Below are 22,456 nucleotides of genomic sequence, written 5' to 3'. Positions count from 1 at the left end.
GGGGCGGCCCTGGTGAGCACGCCCGGCCCGCGGCAGCCGACGCCTGGGCCCCAGGGCGCCCTGGGGGCGCGGGGAGGGGCTCTTGGCGCAGAGTTCTTCCTACGAGTAAGGCCCTTGGTCGCTGATAGATAGTGGGGGTTGGGCTAGTCCCGGTCGTTTCCTCTGGTTCCTGGACGCCCGGTGAAAGGCGGCCTTCTGTGTTTGTGTGGTCAGGGTCAGCAGCCCGGGTACCCCCAGCCGAGACTGCCGCAGCCCCTGGCAGAGGGGGACCTGGTCGGCCGAGGACGGCAGAGAGGAGCAGTGGGGGCCGCAGCCAAGTCACAAGGTGAAGCAGGGCACCGGGGAGGCTCTCCAGGCCTGCCGACGGGGGCGGGAGGCCGCCGTGCAGAGGGTGTGGGGTTTCTTTCTCCCTGACGACAGGGACGATGGACTCACAGCCAGCCAGCAGCTTCCCTTTGAGCATTAATCTGCCTCTTTCAGAGCAGTGATCTGGCAGCTTGGGGATGGCATCCCAGGCAGGACTGCCTTCAACACACGTGTAACTGTTCACATGTGTTCTGCACACGAGTGACCTCGTCACTTAGGTCCTTATTGCCACAGCTGTTGGAACTAAGCAGGAACTGACTTATTAATACCTGACACCTGTCCCCAGGTGACAGGTGTGATGGGGTACACACAGGTGCCTGTGTCCACGCTGCTGGGGCTCAGTGAGATTTACGTTTTCTAATCCGGGGTGTAGATTTAAACCCTCTAAGCTGCCATTCCTTGCAGCCATGACTGCAGGGTGACACGTTGTGGAAAGAGTGTTAAGGTCCTCAGGGTGTGGAATACAGACAGCCCTCTCTGTCTGGCCGTGCCCTCAAACCAGAGCCCTGTGCCTGATGTTGCGGAGGTGCACGTGTCCTGCAGGGGGCCCTGAGTCTGCTGAGGGCTTGGTAGGGATGCCGCGGTGCCTCAGACCCTGCTCCCTGGCTGCCGCAAGTGTGGGGAAAGTGGTATGGGGTCCGTGTGTGTTCCCTGAGGGTGCTCTGGGCTATCTCGTGGCCCTGTGGGAACCGCTTTTGTAGGCTGATGTTTGGTGCTGCCAGGTGCATGAGCTGCTTTTCTCTTTGTGTTTAAGAACTCCAGATATCTGCTGGGTTTCAGGAGCTGTCGCTTGCAGAGAGAGGAGGGCGCCGTAGGGACTTCCACGATCTCGGTGTGAACACGAGACAGAACCTAGACCATGTCAAAGAGTCCAAAACTGGTGGGTTAAATAGCAGTTCCCTTTCAGGGGTCACTTTCGAGTGCTCAGAACACTTAGTCTTTCCTGCCACTCAGGGGGTGTGTTACATGTGGTAGGGGCGGTGGCTGGGCTTTCTGTATTCTCTCCCCTGAAGCTCTGATGAGGCAGCTGATAGCTGTCTTTGCATGATTTGAAAGTTGTTTGGTTAGGCACTACCCAAGGCCCTTGTACAGAGAGCTCGGCTGGTGGTGTGCCCGTTGCCCAGTGCAGTGAGGACCTGTTTGCCTGATTGTTCACCTTCCGTGGAGAGAAGGCGTGCGTGGTCCCCAAGGCCAGGTGTCTAGGCGCTCGGATGTAGACTGCTGTCCCCAGCTCTGCCAGCTCGGTCCCAGGAGGGCACTGAGTGTGGCTGCCCCTGCAGGCTCCTCGGGCATCATTGTGAGGCTGAGCACCAACCACTTCCGGCTGACCTCCCGCCCGCAGTGGGCCCTGTACCAGTACCACGTGGACTACAACCCGCTGATGGAAGCCCGCCGCCTCCGCTCCGCGCTGCTCTTCCAGCACGAAGATCTCATTGGAAGGTGTCACGCTTTTGATGGAACAATATTATTTTTACCTAAACGACTGCAACACAAGGTTATTGCACATGTGTGGATGGGAGAGGGAGATGGGGGCTTCCAGCTCAGAGCAACACTGGCAGCTTTTGGGGAGACCCAGGGTCTGGGGGACTAGTGACCAGCCCGAGGCCACTGTGGCATCACCGTGTCCTCCTGTGTCCCAGACACTGAAGGGCCGCAGCTGTACTGTGCCGAGGGACCCTGACCTCTCTTCCCGTGACGCCTTCTAAAGACTCCCTTTGAGCCAGGCTCAGAGCTATGCCTTTCCCTTGCCTTCCTCGTGACAGGGCAGTTTGCCCCTCACCACTAAAAGCTGGGTCTCCACCTCTCTGGCTTCAGGTCACCGAAGTGTTCAGTCAGACCCGGAACGGGGAGCGTGTGAGGATAACAATCACGCTAACCAACGAGCTCCCGCCCACGTCGCCCACCTGCCTGCAGTTCTACAACATCATCTTCAGGAGGTGTGTGTTTCCTCCGTGTGTCACCAAGCAACGTTCAGGGTCCAGTTCAGTACTAGAGTGCCTGCCTGGCATGCAGGTGGCCCTGGATCAGCACCCCAGGGATAGAGAAAGCTTAAAACACAGAAAAGTTAGAAGAACTAAACACCTACTGCCCAAGTTCAGGTTACTGAGTTTCTCTGACCTGTAACTGCTCTAAGCTGTGCTTTTCTGGTGAAGCACTATTCTTTGGTCTCACTGTCCCGTCCGCAGTGTCCCTGTGTGTGTTGACCTGCACTTTTCGCAGTGTTGTTTGAGCTTGTGCTAGGAACCTGCTTCTCCTGGCTCCAGCCGTTCCCCCTGTGGGTGCCAAATCCCACCGCAAGATGCCGCTGCAGGCTGAGTAGCTGGCTTGCAGCTTGCAGGCCGTGCTTTCCAGGGTGTTCTGTCCCCTCCTGGGGGCATAGCAGCAGCACGGGGGTCTGCTGTGGTGTGTGACTCACCTTGAGTTGCTGACGGGTCGCTGTCCCTTTGGCAGATCCACGTGAATGTCATTGGCAGAACATTATTCCCTAAATGCAGGGGCAGCCGACCTGCCCGCACAGGGCCTCGGCGTCCCATGCATGCTCCACTCCACCACTGCCCAAACTGTGTTCCAGTAACACTGCACTGGCACCAGCCATGGAGACAGACTCCATACACTTCATATGCCCTTGAAATAACCGTTAGATGCTTTAAAAACCTTGAAAACCTTTGTGATCTCTCAGGCCAGCTGAAAATACCCGGTGTTGGCCTGGCCACAGGGACAGCTTGCCAGCCCTGCTCTAAGCCTTACGACCTTCCGTAGATCATGTGAGATGCTGTCAATGCTCACTGCTCTGACCGTCTGACTTTCAATTTCTAGGCTCCTAAAAATCATGAATTTGCAACAGATTGGACGGAATTACTATAACCCGCATGACCCGATTGACATTCCAAATCACAGGTCTGTGTGCGTCTCAAGCACGTGGGGCGCAGAGTGGGGTGAGAAGGGCATGCTTGTGCCTGCTTCCCAAGGGCACAGTGTGACGTGGCGGGTACAGCACAGACCCCTGCCCAGCTGTAGGTCTGCATCTCACTCTTGGGTAAAGACCATGAGCTTGCGCTGCTCCCCGGAGAGCAGTTAGAAGGCACAGAGGACGGTGCAGTCAAGTATGGGCTCTGAAAAGGGGATTTAGAAAAGAGCTTGCATGCTGGCATGGCAGTGCATGCCTATAATCCAAGCACTGGGGGAGCTGAGGCAGAAGGATCGCTGGGAGTTCCAGGCCAGCCTGGGCTACATTGTAAACTCGAGGCTAGCATGAACTATACAATGAAACCCTATGTCCAAAAAAAAAAAAAAATCAAAAGGGGGCAGTGAGTGGTAGTGTAGTTATTAGTGCAATTAGCCATATTAGTAGCATGGTTCTGGCTGGTAATGACTTGTGTGCTTTGTAGATGATTATCTCCATTCTAACACATTATCAAAAGCCTCAGAAAGCTAGGTCTCCACCTGGACCCCTCGAAACTTGGAAACAGGGAAGTGGACTTGGGCATCTGTGTGCGGCCCCCAGGCACAGGGCGGGCAGGGCAGTATGCAGAGTGCTGCGTGAGCCGCCTTCCCCTGCCCGGGGCGCTGCGTGAGCCGCCTTCCCCTGCCCGGGGCGCTGCGTGAGCTGCCTTCCCCTGCAGGTTGGTGATCTGGCCTGGCTTCACCACCTCCATCCTGCAGTACGAGAACAACATCATGCTGTGCACGGACGTCAGCCACAAGGTGCTGCGCAGCGAGACGGTCCTGGACTTCATGCTCGCCCTGTACCACCAGACCGAGGAGCACAAGTTCCAGGAGCAAGTGTCCAAAGAGCTGATAGGGCTGATTGTTCTGACCAAGTAAGCCTGCGCTCGGCCTGCAGACAGCCTTTCTGCCGTCCCCACGCGTGACTCAGTGCTGCGGTGCTGGAAACCAGGGTTGGCCTTGAGTGGGCGTGGCAGGCGCCGTCAGGGCCACGCTGCTGCTGGGGTAGAACCCGTCTGGAAGGCAGCTAGCTAGTGCCCTGGTCCTGTCGGTTTCCAGCAGTCAGTGGGCTGGGCACCTCGGCCCCACGCAGACCTGGCTGTCCCGGGGTGGGCCTCTTCAGCTAGCGTCCTGCGTGCTGGGAGACAGGGTTGGAGCACCGTGCCGCCTGTCGCGGTTAATGTCTCTCCCCCGAGTCAGGCGAGTGCCTCTGACCACACTGGTCCCACAGGTACAACAATAAGACCTACCGGGTGGATGACATCGACTGGGACCAGAACCCGAAGAGCACCTTCAAGAAGGCGGATGGCTCAGAGGTCAGCTTCCTGGAGTACTACCGGAAGGTAGGAGCCCGTCCGCACCGTGCGAGGTCACGTGCGACTTGTGTGAATGTAAGCGTGGAAGATGGGCAAGGCTCAAAGCAGCGCACGCTGACAGCTCCCCCGACTGCCCGCTCTGTGGCCACTATTTCCCTTCCACCTGAGGGGCCAGCACTGCAGGCCGTGGCAGGCAGGCCCTAGCTGTGATTCCCCCACTTCCGGTTGGTCTCCTGCCTAAAGCAGGGACAGCTGGCACTGTCGCCCCATGCTGGGCAACAGCTGGGCTGTGCCAGGAGCAGGATGCACACTGGGTTCTCGGCCCTGGCTCCTTTTGCTTGCCACCAGGGGCCCAGGGTCTGCAGTGGATACCCTTCCCAAAGGGGCGGGCAGGGCACTGGGTAGCACGCTTGGCACTGCAGCGACAGCAGTGTGAGGAGCAAGTGGCACTTTGGGATTAAAGGTGAGACCTGGGAAGCACTGGTGCACAGGCGGCCAGCACTGTGAGGAAGCAGACGTGGGGGCAGCGGGGTAGTTGGCGGGCATTTGCGGAGGTCCTGAGTTGGGGAGGGGTGGGTGTGCCGAGGTTCTGCTCTGGACCCTGGCCAAGGCCCTCAAGGAGGTAGAGGGGCTCAGCTGTGTGTGCCCCGCCTGTGCCCTGCCCAGGTGCCCTCACTGAGGTAGGAGAGCCGCCTCTTCCTACATGTTGGTCCAGCAGGGGACAGAGGGGGAGTCAGGCCAGGACCGTGCACGGCTCCTTCCCTCCTAGGCTCACGATGGTGGGCAGGGCCTTGGCATGGAGGAGGCGGCCAGGCAGGTGCCTCTGGGCCCAAATTGTGCAGGGTATGAGGGATGTCACTGGGCCACAGAGCGATAGGTGGGAGGGTGTTCCTGACGTGGGCCGGGCCTTGGTGAGACTGCCTGGCCGGTGGGCTCAAGGCCGGAAGGACGGAGCAGGCCCAGAGGATGAGGGTGTGCTTTGCGGACAGCAGAAGCAGAGCCCAGCTGTGCTGGTGGCTCTGTGAACGCTGAGGGCCGCCTCCGCGAGGAGAAGGCTCCTGGCCGTTGGGCGAACCGTGCCCTCCTCTTCCCCTCGAGCAGCAGTACAACCAGGAGATCACCGACCTGAAGCAGCCGGTCCTGGTGAGCCAGCCCAAGAGGAGGCGGGGCCCTGGGGGCACCATGCCCGGGCCTGCCATGCTCATCCCCGAGCTCTGCTACCTCACAGGTGCGCCCCACTGGCTCTCAGGCCTCTCCCCGCCCCTCCTGCCCGCCCGCCCTCTCCCTACAGCGCTGTGAATGAGCGGAGCGCTGTGTCCGCAGGCCTGACCGACAAGATGCGGAACGACTTCAACGTGATGAAGGAGCTGGCAGTGCACACACGGCTCACCCCTGAGCAGCGGCAGCGGGAAGTGGGCCGCCTCATCGACTACATCCACAAGTAGGCCGGCACCGTCCCACCGTCCCTGGCCTGTCCCCTGCCTCTTCCCCTGAGCCCCATGCCTCTGAGACCTGTCTCTCAGCTGGCTGCTGTGCGGGTGACAGTCCGGGCCTCAGGGGTCTGAATGCAGAAAGGGGTGCTGGGAGGAGGAGCTGGGTGTGGTGGAGATGAGACCCCGTCCCGCCCCATGCTGTGGGGCGTGGCAGTGGGCCCGTGTGGACCCGGCTTCCGTGCAGCCCGCGCACGCTCAGCAGCAGTGCTGCGTCCCCTCCGCAGAGACGACAATGTGCAGCGAGAGCTGCGAGACTGGGGCTTGAGCTTTGACTCCAACTTGCTGTCCTTCTCGGGAAGGATTCTGCAAGCAGAGAAGATTCACCAAGGTGGGAGAACGGTAAGGCCGCTCCAGGAGGGCCGAGCTGAGGGCGTCTGGGCCAGGTCGCGGGGAGCAGGCAGGCAGCTCATGGCACCCTGCAGGAGCCTGGTGGAAGCCCAGGGGACAAGGGGACTGTAGCCTGGCCCACCAAAGGAGCCAGGGTATCCCTGGAAGCGGGCTTCCTTTCCTGGGCGACCTGAGTGGCCTAGTGTAGAGTAACTCCAGTAGCATCAGCATTGCTTTTGCACTAAGGTGACCCTTCGCGTGGAAAGCGCCCCATCTACAGGCCCCACCTCTGCCCAGGCCATCTGTGTGGAGAGATATGTACAAGCGTTCTGAAGTCTTTTATATTGTGTCAAAGGAAAAGGAAGTATTTTAAAAATATTTTTGTGTAATTAAAGCACTGCGAATGTGAAAAATTCAAGCCTTTTGCTAGCAGACTGTGCCTTCCCTCCCTCCACCTGGTGCTGCAAGCAGCGACCAACTGACCTAACCGTGAGGGAGCTGCGTGCCTGCTGGTTCCTTGGCCCCTGGGAGGACGGCAGGAGCGGGGAGGGCGGGAGGCCCAGGGCCCCTCCTGCCTGGCTCTGGCCGTCTGGGAGCTGGGCTGGCTTTCAGATCAGATGCTCAGGCTGCTAAGTGGCACATCTCTGTGATGAGGAAGTGGGCCCCTGCCCTTGTCAGACTTTAGACAGGATGGAGAATTCACCCAGGAGCGGGTACGGGGACAAGGAAGCCAGTCAGTGTGGGTCTATTTGAATAGAAGTGTCACCATCCATTGGGCGCTTTGCTGTATGTTTGGAGGGGCTTTTGAGACAGGTCTTGCTGTGTAGGGGAGGCTGGCCTTGAATTCACAGCAGCCTTCCCGCCTCACCCTCTCACGTGCTAAAAGCACAGGTAGGCAGCACTGCACCAGCTCTGGGTGACGTGCTGGCTGTTTCCCCCCTGGGGGTCTGGGGTCTGTCGCTCTGGTTCTGGCTGGAGCACAGCGCAGGCCAAGGCGGAATCCCTGGAGCCCGCGCGCCTCACGGTGCCTGTGTGCTGTCTCCTAGTTTGACTACAGCCCGCAGTTCGCAGACTGGTCCAAGGAGACCCGGGGCGCCCCGCTCATCAGCGTGAAGCCGCTGGACAACTGGCTGCTGATCTACACGCGAAAAAATTATGAAGCAGCCAACTCACTGATACAGAACCTGTTCAAGGTTACGCCGGCCATGGGCATCCAAATGAAGAAAGCCATCATGTGAGTGCGCCCGTCCCTGCCGGTCTGCAGAGGCAAGCGGGCGCAGGGCGGAGGGCGGGGGCTCTGAGGCGGGCTGCTGATGCCCTGTCGGCAGGGTGCGTGTGCCGGCCCCTCCTCGTGCAGACAGGTGTGCAGAGGGCCCGTGGGCGGCACACTGTTCACACGCACGTTAGCCCTGCTGTGCCAGCCACTCCTCTGCCCAGGGCAGCACGTGGCATCTGCCCTTGTATTTTACATGGAAATGCTCCGGGCGTCCAGGCTCGCGGCCCCCTCTGAGTGCTGCCCCGTGTCCTTGCCCTAGGATTGAGGTGGACGACAGGACGGAAGCCTACCTCCGCGTCCTGCAGCAGAAGGTCACCTCGGACACACAGATAGTGAGTGTGGCGGGCCGCCTACGGCACAGAGCTTTCCAGTGTGGCTAGGCCTCCCAGGAGGTGCAGGCCCACGTTGCGCTGCCTGGGCCCTGGGCTAGTGCTGTGTTAGCGGGGTGCTGGAGGTGGCTCTGGTGCACCCTGCCACCGGCGAGGGAGGGCAGGGACACGGGGCCCTTGTGTGTCCTAACCCCGAGTTTCTGTTACCCTGCGAAGCAGCAGATGGGCCCCAAAGTAAGAGTCAGCACACACAGGAGGACAGGGCGAGCGTGGGAGGCGAGGGCCAAGGGCACCCAGCCAGCCAGGCGGGGAGTGGGCAGTGTGGCGTCCCCTGCTCAGGGTTGAGAAGGGAGGTCGGACAACAGCAGCGCACATCGTTGATGGCTTTGGGCTGGATCCGGAGCCGGAGTCTTGAGCAGTTTGGCTTTTCGGTCACATTTTGTGGCCTGGGTGGTGTGGACCCTGGAGCCGAGTCACCGGCCACATGCCTGAGCCGGCCGCGAGCGAGACCCCAGCCGGTGCCTGGCTGGCCTTGCTCAGTGCAGAGCCAGCAGCAGCCCGCTCGCAGGGACCGACCGCGCAGGCTCCTCGGAGGGCTCGCGGGAGCTGAGCGCCGGCCCCGTCCTCCGGGCTGCGTCCCTGTGAGCCCTGCCGCTGTGGGGATGGGTGTGACATTGTTCTTGCTGCTCGCTGGCTGGCACCTAGAGGGCAGCCCTCACAAGCACAGGGGACAGCGCCACCGTGTGCCAGCTGTGCCGCTCCCCAGGCTCGCTCTGCGGGCGCCTCGGGCCCTGCTCTGGGGTGGGGGCGGGGCCAGGGTGGTGCGAAGGTTCCTGCCGGGACTCGGCCTCCTGCAGAGCGTCTCGCCCTGCCCTCCCGTCCCAGTCACTGACCGGCCCGCCCGCCCCTGCCATCACCAGCCTCGAGTGCTGAGGCAGGGTGTGCTGCGCTGTTGGCCCTGAAAAGAGCCGTTCCGTGCCCCTTGAGGGCCGGTGGGACGTGGGCTGGCCCTGCTGGGCCCCACGTGCACGCCGCGGCGGCCCCTCTGGCACGGCCGTCGGGTGGTTGCTGGAGCTGGAGCTGGCGTGCAGACACGTCGTGCTGAGCACGTCCCTGGTGCTCTCTAGCCTGCGATGCCGCGGGTCTGCGGAGGGTCAAGTGCTGAGTGCGCCTGAGACCGTGCGGGGAGGGCGGAGGTCCGCTGCTGGGGCCACGCAGAGACTCTGAGCCTGACCGCCGCTCAGCCTGGTCTCTGAGGGGATTAGTGGAGCAGAAGTGATCCTGCGGTGACGGTCACTGGTTTCCACCTCGGGCTGCTTTTCAGAACCAGTGGCGGCTGTTGCTGGCTTGCATGGAGGCATTCAGGCCCTGGGCTGTGGGAAGCAAGTGCAGGAGGGCGCCCCACTCCTGAGTCGTCCCCTAGGTCCCGGGCCCTCGATCAGAGGGGCAGAGACACACAGTGAAAAGCCACCTGGCCTCTTGCCTCAGCTGGCCCTCGCTGAGCTTCAGTGTGTCCTTCAGCGGCACAGGCAGATCTTGTTGGGGGCTGTAGGAAGGAGACCAGACCCCAGAATCTGTTCCAGGGACTACAGCAGGGAGCTCAAGAGCTGGGTGTAGCTCAAGAGCTGGCTGGGGACGTGCGGCTCGGGCGCTCCGTGTTGACCTCAGAATGCCCACAAACTTGCTAGGACAGTTTGTACTTTGATCCAAACCCCAAGCCAGAGGTCCTAGGGGCACCGTCAGGTAAACTGGTGACGTTTTAGAAACCGTTCATCGCTGCTCGCGCTTCCCGTCCTGTGTCGGAATGACACCGAGCCGCTCGAGGCCGTGCTTGGCTGAGGTCTCCTGCGTGACCGGGGTTAGGTCCGGGGCCTTGCTGCTGTGCCTGCATTTCCCCTGTGCATGCAGTGGTCACCTGGGGGACGTGAGCTGTGGTGTCTCAGCGCGGTCCGTGTTGTACCGAGAGGCGACTGAACAAGTGTGGTGCTGAAGTCCGCAGGTGACTCACCGCCGCCGCCGCCGCCCCGCCATGGGGCCTGCAGCGCCAGTTTGGGTGCCGCGGCTCCCACAGCAAGCAGCCCGCGCTGTCTCTAGGCGCAGCGCCTGCCTTTATCTGCTCTTCCCCTCTTTCTGTCTAAGCTCACTCTGCACTTTCTCTCCCACTCTTCACTTTTACTTTTTCCAATAAACTTTGCCACTGCTTTTTTGTTCAAAGAAAAGAAAAAAGAAAAGAAGGAGGCATTTTGTTTGTCTCCAGGTTGTCTGTCTGCTGTCGAGTAACCGGAAGGACAAATATGATGCCATCAAGAAGTACCTGTGCACGGACTGCCCCACGCCCAGCCAGTGCGTGGTGGCCCGCACCCTGGGCAAGCAGCAGACCATCATGGCCATTGCCACCAAGATCGCCCTGCAGATGAACTGCAAGATGGGCGGCGAGCTCTGGAGGGTGGACATGCCTGTGAGTGTGGTGTCTCGCGAAGGCGCGTTGGCAAGGTGGGCATCGGAGACAGATTTGCCGTCCAAGGCCTGCCAGCGCACTGCCTCTGAAATGCCGCTGTTCTCTCTGCAGCTGAAGCTGGCCATGATCGTGGGCATTGACTGCTACCACGACACCACTGCGGGCCGGAGGTCCATCGCAGGATTCGTCGCCAGCATCAACGAAGGGATGACCCGGTGAGTAAGGACAGAGCCGGGGTGGTCGGACCAGGCTGAGAGCCGTGCGCTGCGCCCTGTGGCAGTCAGACTTGGCGTGTGACCGGCGTTGGGGTCCGTCAGCTGTGGCCTCGCTGAACCTTCTTTAACACTTGTGTGGCCCCCGAGAGGTGACTTCACATTCTCAGTGTAGAAAAGCCAGTCTAGCCAGGCACTGGGCTCCGCCCGGTAAATGCCCTGTCGGTGCTTTTCTTGAGTTAAGGGTTGGTAAGGGTGGCAGAGGACGCACGTGGCAGGTGTCTTAGTTGCCTGTTCCTGAGGGTCCCCGGGCCTCTGAAGTGGATTGGGTGCTGGAGCGCAGGCGCAGGTGTAGTCAGGGTGTGTGGGGTGCGCCTGGTGGCCCCTGTGGGTGTGGTGGTGTCATCCGATACTCCCCCTGCAGGGTCGCTGTGGCCTCAGAGCGAGGGAACGCTCTATCGTGAGCTCCGCGGGCTTGCTTTCCCGAGGGCGTCCTGTCTGGCTGCCGGGCTCGGGTTGTGTGGCGTGTGGGAGGGACAGGCTCTGGGGGGCTGTGCGCTGGGTTGGGCGTGGGGCGCAGGCCTCACCTGAGTGCTTCCCTGCCCGCAGCTGGTTCTCTCGCTGCGTCTTCCAAGACCGAGGCCAGGAGCTGGTAGACGGGCTCAAGGTGTGCCTGCAAGGTGGGTCTGCGGCAGGAGCCTGGCCGGCGGGAGCAGCACCATGCTGCCCTACGTGTTAGTCTGTGAAACGTGCTGCTTGCTTCCAGCGGCGCTGCGGGCGTGGAACAGCTGCAACGAGTACATGCCAAGCCGGATCATCGTGTACCGGGACGGCGTGGGTGACGGCCAGCTGAAGACGCTCGTGAACTACGAGGTCCCCCAGTTCTTGGATTGCCTGAAGTCCCTCGGGAGAGGCTATAAGTAAGAATGCAGGGTGTCCACGCCTGTGGGGGCAGTGTTGAGACACGGAGGGGCCGGAGGGCACCCGAGGGTGGATCGGCCAGGCTCGAGCGGAGGCCAGAGACGGCTGCTGAGCAGCAGCAAGGGCCACCCCTGCCCCGGAGCCTCTGTCACAGGCCTGCTGCTGGAGCTGTGTGAGCAGCTGTGAGTGTGGCGATGGCGGGGGCCCGGCGTGGGCGGGCAGCATGCGGGCCCTGCTCCTGGCCCACACTCAGCCTGCCGGCCCTGCTCATCGGAACACAGCTGCACTTTGGCGTGAGGCGAGGGGTGCCTGGGAAATGCTGCGGGAGCGCGAAGCCCCGGTTAAACGTCTGCACGCACTCTGCGAGCCGGACCCGCTTGCCCTCTAACTGAAGCGCTGCTGTGGCTTGTAGGCTGCGATGTAGTTAGCTGACCCGGCGTTCGCGACCTGAGGACAGGTGACGCGCCGTAACGTGTCCTCCTGCCATGCGTGCGCGGCATTTCCGTGTCCTGGCAGTGACACGCACACCTTGTGTGTTGGCTCCTGGCCTGGAGCTTATTTAGGATTCGCGGCTGTCCGCGCCTGCAGATCCTGCTGAGCCGAGGCCAAGCATGGCACAGGCCTTGCAATGGGAAGCCCAGCGCCCGCCCACCCGGCCCACTGTGTGGGGCCCATGTGCCCCGGCTCAGCCACGCCCCTGCCCCCTCCGTGCTTCCACGAGGGCTCCTTGGCCTGGCCCTGAGGAGGCCCTGGGCTGCCCTCTCGCCCCTGCTCCACTGCCCGGTGCTGGCGGGCGTGGCCCCGGATCCGGGTCCTGGAGGAGCAGAACCTGCCCTCTGCCCATGGCTCCTGGTCCTCTCACCCAGGCTTCCCCCCGCAGCTTTGCCGCGGCTGGGGACCTGCTGGAGCCTCCCCAGCGGGGCGGATGCAGTGCAGGCTGGGAGCCAGCCGAGGACAGCGCGGTCCCCCCACCTCTGTGTGTGCGGGGCAGGCCCAGGCAGCCTGTCCTCCTGCACACATGTCACTGTCGCGCGCCCGCCCTTGGTTGCTGGGGACGGGGATTTGAAAGGCAGCAGGTGAGCTTCGGAGCAGCTTGAAGTGGCTGACAGGGTCCACAGGCCACGTCTCACGAGAGCTCTAAGCCCTGCCGCAGAGGCCTGAGAAGGGGCAAGCTGGGCCTGTGGGCACGGCTCCCGTCCGGCTCATGTCAGGGCATGTGGGCATCGGCCGCGGCATCCTTGTCCTGTCCAGAGGCAAGAGTCCAGGCTTGCCTCTGCCCAGGCAGGGGACCTGCATAAGAGGGGTGCTGGCTGAGAGCAGGGGCGGACAGGACTGACCAAGTGACCCCTGTCCTTCTTCCTCGAGCCCGAGGCTGACGGTAATCGTGGTAAAGAAACGTGTGAACGCCAGGTTTTTTGCGCAGTCCGGAGGAAAACTTCAGAACCCCCTCCCTGGGACTGTCATCGACGTGGAGGTCACCCGGCCTGAGTGGTGAGTCCTGCTGGGGACAGTTTGGTTTCTTCAGGCGTGACCTTCCAGGGGCATCCGCGTGAGCGGGCCCACGGCACTGCGGGGTCTCACTCACACCTAGACCTCCTCACGGAAACCCACGGTGTCCACGTCTGGCACCTGTGCACTGGGGAGGACCCACGAGTCAGGCACCGCCTCTGCCGTGGCAGCTGCCACCTGCCTTTGCTGTGACCTCACCGCCCACAGGCGGTTTTCCGGTGCAGTGTTTACGTGTGTCACGCACGTTGGCACTCCAGAGCTCAGAGTCCAAGACAGTGGCCCGTGAGGACAGTGCTGCACCTGACATGGCTGTGCACACAGCCGGCAGCCACCCCGCCGTGAGCCTGGGGTGTGCGTGTAGGGAGACCCCTGTCCTGCCTGGGCAACTAAAGAGTCTATGCGGAGACTGCAGAGCCGGAAGCGTTTCTGGCCCAGGCATCTGGAACGGGACGGGCGATGTAGCTCACACGGACAGATGACGCTCGATAGTCGCTCCGTCAGTCGGCTCCGGAGTTCGCCAGTGGGCAGCTGTCTCGGGGCCCCGGCCTGCAGGTCCCCACGGCAGGCCTGCTACTCTCTAGCTCAGCTCAGCTCTGCTCTGACGGCCAGGTGCCCTGACCCGGTCCTGTCCGGGAGCGGCTGTGGGTGGGCAGGCCCACTCAGCTTTCCTTTCGGACCCCTCGACCTTCCCAGCAGGGAGTGCCGTGCAGGCAGAGTCGGGCCCTGTAGTTGGGAGGGCACAGTGGGCTGCAGAGCTCACGTCCTCCTGTCCGTGGGGGTCGCATCGTGTCGTGCTCCCTGCACATGGCAGTGGTGCCAGGAGGAAGAGCTGACATTGCTCACCGCCCCCCCCCCCGTTTGTGTCGTGCACGCCGGTTCTGCTCAGCCCCCCCGCGCCCCCTCCTCTCAGAGCTTTGCTCCAAACCCTTAATGCTGAAACTCAGGCGGCTTTGCCAGAAGGTGAAGGGAGCGGCAAAGGGGAAAGAAAGGTCCACGGCGGGTCTTGTCCAGGAGCCCTCCCACCCCCACCCCGCCAGCAGCCCAGAGCCGCTGCGGTGACCCTGTCCCCCGCCCCCGGCACAGCTGGGAGCGGGCCCGTTGCGGCCTAAGACGGTGACTTCCACTCGGTGCGCACAGCCCAGGTGGCTCCCAAGTAGCGTCTCCTTCAGCGGGGCCGGGTCGGGTGCGCAGGGCCCGCGGCCTCACGGGCCTTTCCGCAGGAGAGCCCGCCTCCTGTCACCGCAGGTACGACTTCTTCATCGTAAGCCAGGCTGTGAGGAGTGGCAGCGTGTCACCAACACACTACAACGTCATCTATGACAGCAGCGGCCTGAAGCCGGACCACATCCAGCGGCTGACGTACAAGCTCTGCCACATCTACTACAACTGGCCGGTGAGTTTCCTGCGGCCACAGGCTCAGCATGGGCCCGGAGCGCGGCCTGAGCATGGGCCCAAGGGGCCAAGTGACGGGCTCCTCTCTCCCTGCACAGGGCATCATCCGCGTCCCTGCACCGTGCCAGTACGCACACAAGCTGGCCTTCCTGGTGGGCCAGAGCATCCACAGGGAGCCGAACCTGTCCCTGTCCAACCGCCTCTACTACCTGTGACCTGGCCCACCGCCACCCGCTCCCTCCCGGCCGTCTCGGACGGATGTTAGGGTTTTGCTGTTGTGTTTCTGGTGAAGCTTGGGAAGGGCCCGGCAGAGCTGGAGTTTATGTCTTTGTTGCTATATAATTTGGCTTCCAATTTGGCTTCCTTACTTTATAGGTAAAAGTTAAGACTTTAAGATTGTATCTTGCTGGTTTTTTGTAAGTATGTTGCGATGATCTGTTTGTTCTGAAAAAATGTGGATAAGGCACTTTGTATTATGAATGGACTTTCTTAAAGAAGTTGGAAAGTAGCTGGGCGCGGTTGCGCACGCCTGTAATCCCAGCACTGAGGGAAGCTGAGGCAGGAGGATCGCAAGTTCAAGTCCTGCCTAGGCAACCTAGCGAGACCCTGTCTCAGAAAATTTTAAAAGGGCTGGAGATGTAGCTCAGTGGTAGAGCACCCCTGGGTTTTATCCCCAGTACTGAAAAAAGCAAAGTTAAAAAATGTTTGTGGGTTTACTTGAAAATACTTTGAGGAGTGTGCGAGTCCCATTTGTAAACCCACGTTAACTTCATTCTTAAAATGTTTGTTTTGCGTTTAAAGGAGGGGCTGGAGATGTAGCTCAGTGTTAGAGAACCTGCCGGCATTGGGGGTCTGGATTCCAGCCCCAGCACCACCAAAACACGGCTCCGGAGTTGAGAGGAGCAAAGGCATCGAGCAGGCCGCCGCCCGCACTGTGCAGGAGGCTGCGCGTGGGTGTCACCAGGGACCGCCGGCACAGAGGGGCCCGGCGGCTTGCGTTCGTTTCTTTTCAGGGTTAGGTAGTGGGGTTAAAAGAAAAGTACAGTTAGAAAGTTTGCGGTTTTGTCCAAAGAAATATTTTAAGACTTTAATGAAAATGGCCACCGATGAAGTTCTGTGTTAACATTAGTATTTATTTAATGTTACAAATGGGGTGTCATTGTCTGTTAGAAAATAAAAGCGATTGTCAGCTCATTGGAGTAACACTGCAGTTGTTATTTTTTGGAAGTGCCTTTTCTTCCTGCTGCTCCACGCTGCTGAGGGGGCTGCCGGGCGCGAGGGGGCGTGCGCGCGGGTCCGCGGGGCCGGGATGACAGCTGCCCACAGCCGCGTGCTCACAGTGCTCTCCAGCAGCCCCTTCAGAGAGGAGGGGTGAGGCGGCGGGTCCTGGGTCCCAGGAGGCCTGGAAGGGTGGCTTCCCGACGGGACGCACCAACACGTCGTGATGCAGCTCGGCCCCAGGCCAGTGCCCCCCCACCGACAGCTCGGTGAGGCCACCGCGGTGCGCTGCTGCGCCGCCCGGGGGCACCTGCAGCCTCTAAGGCGCCACGAGCGGAAGACGCTTTCCCTCGGGTTCCTGCGCCTCGGCCCGGGCAGCGCAGCCCCTTCGCGAGGCTCTGGGTTCCCAGGCCCCGAAGACACGGCTCCCGTCTCGGAAAGCCAGGCCCGGGCCGGCACGCCCTGCGGCTGTCGCAGGGCTGGGAAGGAAGGAAGGCGCTCGGCTGCGCCACGCTCATCCGGGCTGAGGGCTTTGATTTACGGGCCTCGGGGCTGCTCGCTAACTTAGGCCCTTAAAGCCTGTGCTTGGAAGGCGCGAGCTCTCCTCACAGGGGAGCTCGAGTGTCCTCAGAACCTGAGAGAAGGGAGCTGGGCCGCTTCTCCAGCAGCTGTCGTGACCCAGCGAGCCCCTGTGACTGCCGTGGCTGCGGGCGTGGGGCAGGCGCTGCTGGGGGTGGCCTGGGTCCACCTCCGTGTGAGGGGCGGGCTCCTAAGAGGTCCCCATGGCGGGGGCTCGGCTCAGCCCCGCCCCCAGAGGACGCCCCCTCCCCGGGCAGACGCCTGGGCTGACGTTCCCGCCAGGCCCGCGCAGGACACCTCACAGTCCCGGCCAGGCCGCCCGTTCCTGCTGCCGCTGCTGCTGCCACCGAACGCGTGTCCAGGACCAGCACTGCCCACGCAGCCCGGGCACTGCAGTCTGAGCTCGTGTTGGCAGAGAGCAGCCTCAGGAGCTGGGTGTGGCCCTGCAGCCGCGGGGCCAGGGGCCAGGGGCAGCGCCAGCCTGGGAACCGCCTGGTGCAGAGCGGGGCAGCGGGCTGGTGTCTGCCGTAAAGTGAAGCTTCCGCGCTCTCTGCCTGACTTCAGAGCTGTGAGCCCCAATTCCCTCGGAGCTGGCTCACGGCTGTGGCGTGCACTAAGGACACGGCCCGGCTTTGGCCCCTGCGCGGGGTGCAGCGAGGCGTGTCCCAGCCTGTCCTGTCCTCCCAGGGCACCATGCCTCGGCCCGGCCTCTGCCGCCTCCCACCGCTGCTGGGGCCTGCGGGCTCCCCCAGTCTGCCCCACCCGCACCCCTTGCCTTTCCCACTGCACTCATCTCCTCCTGAGCGTGGTGGGCCAGGTTTCTGTCCTGGACAACTTCATTGGAATTCTAGAACCTGTTTGTGATATTTGTGAAAAATCGAGACTTTTTGACTCCGTTTGAATGTGTGGAAGCATTCAGCGGAGCAGGCGCTCGCGGTTTCAGGGCTGCCCTCCCCCGGGACTGCTGCTCCATCCACATATGACCCGGCCCCCTCGACACTGAGCAGTGCTTGGTGGGCGGAGGGTGGCCCGTTGTCACCCGAGGCTGGGCCTCTCGGAGCCGGGCGTGGCAGTGTCGTGGGGTGAGTTTGCTGGTCCCCAGCTTGGCCCTTCTGGAAAGCCAGGCTGGTGCCTCAGTGCTCCCCTCCTGCCTCCCGCTGCTCCAGCCCCGGGGGCAGCCCCGAGGCCTGCAGTACAGGAGACGCGGGCTTCGGAGTTGTCATTTGTACCTGAGCGCTCTTCTAGCCAGCCCTGCCCGCTGGGAAGGGGACTGTGAGGTGCCGGCAGATGGCTGGGCTGGGCTTGGACCGCAGCTGTCCTCCCGAGGGGCCCGGCGGGGAGGGCGCCATCCCACGGCCATGGCACCACACACTGTCCTGTGTGGCCTGTGGGCCCCTCCTGTGCCACCGCCAGCTCCCTATGCCTGGGACCACGGGCCCTGGTCCCCAGCTTCCCTCGGGGGTGTGTATGTCGCTTAGGTTTTTCAGCGGTGACAGATGTGTGGTGAGGTGCTGAGTTTTTAAGTTGTTGCCTGCATCTCATTTGTTGGGTTCCTAACGAGCTTCAGTTAAAGGACATGAACACTTGTGAGGCTCCAGAAACGGCGAGGCCGCGTGTTCGAGGGGTCGCACACAGCAGTCACGGAGCTCGTGTCCCGCCCGCACCAGCATTTCACATCTCCACGCTGCCACTGAGGGTCGCGCACGTGGGTCACAGGTCTGCGCTCCTTCCGCTGGACAGGCTGAGCTGCGTGTCCGCGCACTCGTGACCGTCCAGGATGGGAGCCCGCGCGCAGGCGGGAACGCTCGGCGGGGCGTCTCAGAGCGGGCGGCCGCAGCTCAGCCCGCGGGGAGCCCTCTGCTCCTGGAGCTGCACTCTGCCTTCTCACGTTAAGTTCACCGGCACTGGCGGCGTGTTCTCTAGGTATTTCCGTGGTTTCCGTGCTAAGACGAGCTGCGCGTCCTTGCTCCGGCAGCCAGGCCCCAGTGCGTGTGCCGTGCGCGCTGAGAGCCGAGTGACACGGCCAGTGCGCTGCGTGAGTGCTCCGCCCTCCGTGCCTGGCGGAGAGCCTCTTTCCTGCTAGAGGGGGCTGACGCGCAGCTTTTCCCGCTTCCCACCACAGACTTCCATTCCCCCAGGCCTCGGCGGTGAGCTCACGCCACGTGACTGCCCGGTGACCGGGACGCCCCAAGACCCCCGTCCCTGCCAGCTTCCCCCGGCAAGGCACTGCCAGAGCTGGAGGAGAGTGGCCTGGGGCTGCACCGGGAGAGGGGGCAGGAGAAGGGGACGCGGGCCAGGGCGGAGCTGCGAAATGAGCACTAGCGAAGCTTTCTTCCCTAAGCACGGGTGGGCAGCGATGAACTGAGAATGCGGTGTCATCGCCGGGCGTCCCCCGGAAACAGTCTTAAAAGGCGGGGAGAGCACGGGAAGGGCACCTGCGGGGAGGTGGACGCACGCGCAGGGCGTGTGTGGCACATGGGACGGGGTCCTGACTCGTTCAGGCGCAGGTCACAGAACGACAGCGAAGCCCACTGACTCGCTCCCTGGCCAAGGAGGCCTGCGCCCGGCCTCCGCCCGCCGCCAGAGGGCGCAGCCTTGGGCTCCTTCACGGCACAGGAGCGGAGGGCTCCGTTCAGCTCTTGCTTACCCGGGCCTCGCACATTTTCCTATTTTATAGAAACACCAGTCCTGGCTACTTAGGGTGTTTTTCTTGTAAAGAAATTGATATCCGTTCTTCAGACGGCTTTTTCTGTGAACGTGTTAGGGGAAAACATAACGACGTGAATGCTGACATGGTGCTGATTGTAATTCTAGTCCCATGAAGTGATGTATTTGAACTAGATTGGTTTCACCTTGCTGTGAACAATGTTGTTTTCACCTCTTAATGTGCATAATTTCTATCGTTGGGAGAATTTTTAAATACTGAGGACCCTTAGGAAAATGTGTACTTGGGAAGTTTTATTTCATTGTATTACGCCCACGTGAGTTGGACTCTGCAGTTGCCAAAGGGTTAGGTTAACGTTTATTCTCAGCCTGCTGCGTTCCGTCACACAGGGTGCTTCCTGCCCACGTGACCCAGACTGGTCGCGTCCCTCGGCCCCTGGAGGACGGCCCTCGCTGCTGCAGCCACACGCCGGACGCGAGGCACCCGGGCGCCCAGGGCGAAGTTGGTCTTGAAAAACTCCCAGAAAAGAGAATTCCCAGTTTTTTTATTAGCATGTAGGAGAAAGACATTTGATTGTCCTGCCAGGATACGGTGTTTAAAACACAGCTACACAACAAATGGCATTGTATAAAATAACAAATTTTATTTATAGAAAATATCTTACGCTAACTGTACACATGCACACACCCACACAGTACCAAACCACACATAATTTTCCTTTTAATAAATCTACCACATACCGTTACATTACAGTTTACAGTAGCTTTTGGAGACACAATGGGGAAAGCTTTGTCACTGATTTATAAACCTTCCAGAAATTACAAAAGAAAGGCAGTCTTAAAAGTATGTATAAAGAGTAAAAACAATTACAAGGGGACAAGAATTACAAAATAGTAACCATCACATACATCGGTCAGCAACTCTGTGGTCTGCAGGGTGCAGGGAGGAGTGGGTGTGTGCTGCGCGTGTGCCGCGGGGTGGGCTGTGGCTCCTGACAGGGAGCGCAGCGAGCAGAGCTCCGTGCACCACGCACCCTCACACTGGGCGGGGCAGCAGCTCTGCCGGCTGGGCTCCCCGCGGCTCTTTCTGGGAGTCGCTACGTGAGCATCGTGTGTGTGTGTGTGTGTGTGTGTGTGTGTGTGTGTGTGTGTGTGTGTGAGAGAGACAGTGTGTGTATGTGTGGCTGGCTGGAAAGACTAAGGCGGTGTCTCCACTGCGCAGCCTGAGTAGGTGTGTCTCACTGCTGTGGGTGAGGGTGGAGACCAGGAACGCACGACACATGGGAGTAGACACTGCGTTTTTATTAGACAGTACAGCTCGTGTGCAGTTATAAGGCAGAACATCAAGGCGGACTGAACTAGGAATCTCAAGACCAGAGTCGAGGTGAGAGCTATGCATGTGACGCGAGCACTCTGGCAGGGCGGCGGGAGTCATTCCTTGGGGCGCACAGATGGATGACAAGGAGCCCGGAGCCCGGTGGGGAGGGCGCGGCCCAGAGCAACGGCCTCGGCCCCTCCCGCCTCCCGGCCAGACCTGGGCGGGACAGACCCTCGACAGCACAGCGTGGACAGAGGGCCCCAGCGGCTCTCTGCTCTGGCGGTGGCTTAGAGTGGATGGAGTGGAAAAGTGCGTGTCTCTACTGGTGTCAGGGGAGGAGGTGGGTTTTAGGAAGTGCTTGAGTCATGAGAGCCCTAGTTTGGAATTAAAGAGAATCACAGAGGTGTGGAAGCTGTCCGGAAGCACACGGGTCATTTCACCGCGCCCAGCCTTTTCAGCAGTTTCTTGCCTTTGGAAAGCAGCCCCTTTTTCTTTCTCGAGGACATTTCCCTGCCTCTCCCAGGACTACCAGAACCCATGGATGGCGTAGGTGACCCCGAATGGAGGTGGACTGTGGGGGATGGAGCTCTCCTTGCTGGCCCTGAACCCTCAGGAGGAACCTAGTAGGTACATTGTGACAGTTTATTGAGTGTGAGCACCTCCGACACCGATCCACTCGGCCACACCGCACCACCCGGCCCCGCCACGGGGAAGGAAGGGGTTCGTTTCTTCTTTCAAGGGTCGGAGTGCGCCCGGGCAGGCAGCACACCCCTCGCCCAAAGCAGCCTCCTGAGGCCTTGGCTTGGGAGAAGGGTGGCTGTCGCTTCGGCAAACAAAGCTAGGTCACAATTTACTCCGCGAATTCAGACTGAAAGCGGGGAAGGCGTTTGAGTCAGATTGATAGTCGGGCTGGCCGAGGACCCGTCAGTCATCTCAAGAGGGAATTTGGATGCGTTTGAGAACTACTTTGGTTATATAAAACCCTGATACTGTTCAATGCACTCTTGGGTTAGTTAGAAACTATAGAAAACACTGGAGATGGCACACCGGTTGAAAGAAAAAAAACTAAAACGAACCTTAATTACAATCGAAGAAAGCTTGAAGGCCCTTATTGTGCTTGCATTATTCCCCCGTAAACGAGCGGGACTTTGTCCCGGGGCACAGCACCGGGCGCATTTCCATGCTCCAGGCTTTAGGGGTGGCACCTTCCGCCGCCCTGCACGGGACCCCTGCCGTCACTCCACTCTCCCCGCACACCCCGGGAAGTGAGCGCTCCGTGTTCGGCAGCCAAGGGGCCTCAAGCTTGCTAGGATTTGGAATCAAGGTCTGGTTCTAATGGAAAACACCTAGCAGTGCGTCCCAAAGCACACCTGAAGATACCATGGTTCCCTAGTGCGGTCACGGGAGCTGCACGCGTCCAAGGCGTGGTATTGCATTGGTACCCACACGCGGCCGCATCTGCGTGTGTGCTCTGTGTGCTCGGCGGGGGAGCAAGGTAACGTGTGGTCACTGCAGTCCGGGCCAGCCCGGACCACCACGGCCACCCTCGTCTGCTTCGTCTTAAATTAGAGGGGGCTCCAGTTTGGTTTCAAAGTAAGACTTGGCCTAGTACACACACGGCTGGGTTGTGCTTTGTTGAGAGTGGCTAACAATGCAATATGCAGCTCCTGCTCAGAGTAGACAGTGAGCGCTCTATGTAAACAGACAGCTCGCTGGGCAAGAAATATGTTCCCAATGTCGGCCTTCCGAGCAGTGAGCGGAGCTCCCAGGGAAGGGCTGGGAGAGGGCGTGCTTCACTCCGCATTCAGTTGCTGTGCAACTGAGCCCCGTGGCAGCCTAACCCTTCGGACCCAGGCTTTGAGACATATTTCTTTGTTCTCTCTGAAAGCCCACAGCGAAGCCTTAAGGCTACCGCACTGGTCCGTGTCAGTAGCTTAAGTCGGTATCTCTCTAGGTGTCTCCGGCTGCTCACTTACGTGAAGGCTACATGCCTGCTTAGGGTGTGAAATGAACGCTCTTCTTCTGTGTCCAAGCAGATGACAGAGAAATAAAAATATATACGTAAAACATGACAGATAGGGACTCGCAGTGATGGTGTAAAGCAAAGATGAGAAACACGAGTGCGTGTCGCA

The 22,456-nt window shown here is 60.8% G+C and overlaps 2 protein-coding genes across 12 annotated transcripts in view; one reads left to right on the top strand and one right to left on the bottom strand.

Annotated features, from left to right (window-relative positions):
* Window positions 1–15,143, top strand: Piwil1 (piwi-like RNA-mediated gene silencing 1; the record flags this gene model as incomplete). Its single annotated transcript, XM_013503748.1, is given in 20 exon segments — window positions 1–12; window positions 214–325; window positions 1,121–1,246; window positions 1,647–1,861; window positions 2,182–2,303; window positions 3,184–3,264; window positions 3,990–4,187; window positions 4,544–4,655; window positions 5,730–5,856; window positions 5,952–6,069; window positions 6,346–6,460; window positions 7,495–7,682; window positions 7,984–8,056; window positions 10,311–10,511; window positions 10,623–10,726; window positions 11,333–11,403; window positions 11,490–11,643; window positions 13,010–13,135; window positions 14,399–14,546; window positions 14,644–15,143. Coding segments are annotated over 20 exon segments (2,520 nt in total), but the record flags the coding sequence as incomplete, so codon positions are not given.
* A 4,566-nt stretch (window positions 15,144–19,709) lies between these two features.
* The window catches only part of Rimbp2 (RIMS binding protein 2), a 104,731-nt gene continuing 101,984 nt past the window's right edge, over window positions 19,710–22,456 (bottom strand). For 7 of the 11 annotated variants that reach the window (XM_013503719.1, XM_013503718.1, XM_013503727.1 and 4 more), the window contains one exon: window positions 19,710–20,944. In XM_013503719.1, coding sequence (XP_013359173.1) covers window positions 20,756–20,944 — 189 coding nt within the window. In that variant the 3' untranslated portion in view covers window positions 19,710–20,755. Of the gene's footprint in view, window positions 22,347–22,456 lie in introns of all 11 variants that reach the window. The other 4 variants (XM_013503722.1, XM_013503728.1, XM_013503723.1 and 1 more) reach the window with 3 other exon arrangements.

This window comes from Chinchilla lanigera, unplaced genomic scaffold (genome assembly GCF_000276665.1).
Source record: "Chinchilla lanigera isolate Chin_1 unplaced genomic scaffold, ChiLan1.0 scaffold00081, whole genome shotgun sequence".
Lineage (NCBI taxonomy): Eukaryota > Metazoa > Chordata > Mammalia > Rodentia > Chinchillidae > Chinchilla > Chinchilla lanigera.
Note: the sequence above shows the minus strand (reverse complement) of the source record. Positions and strands in the feature narration are given on the sequence as shown.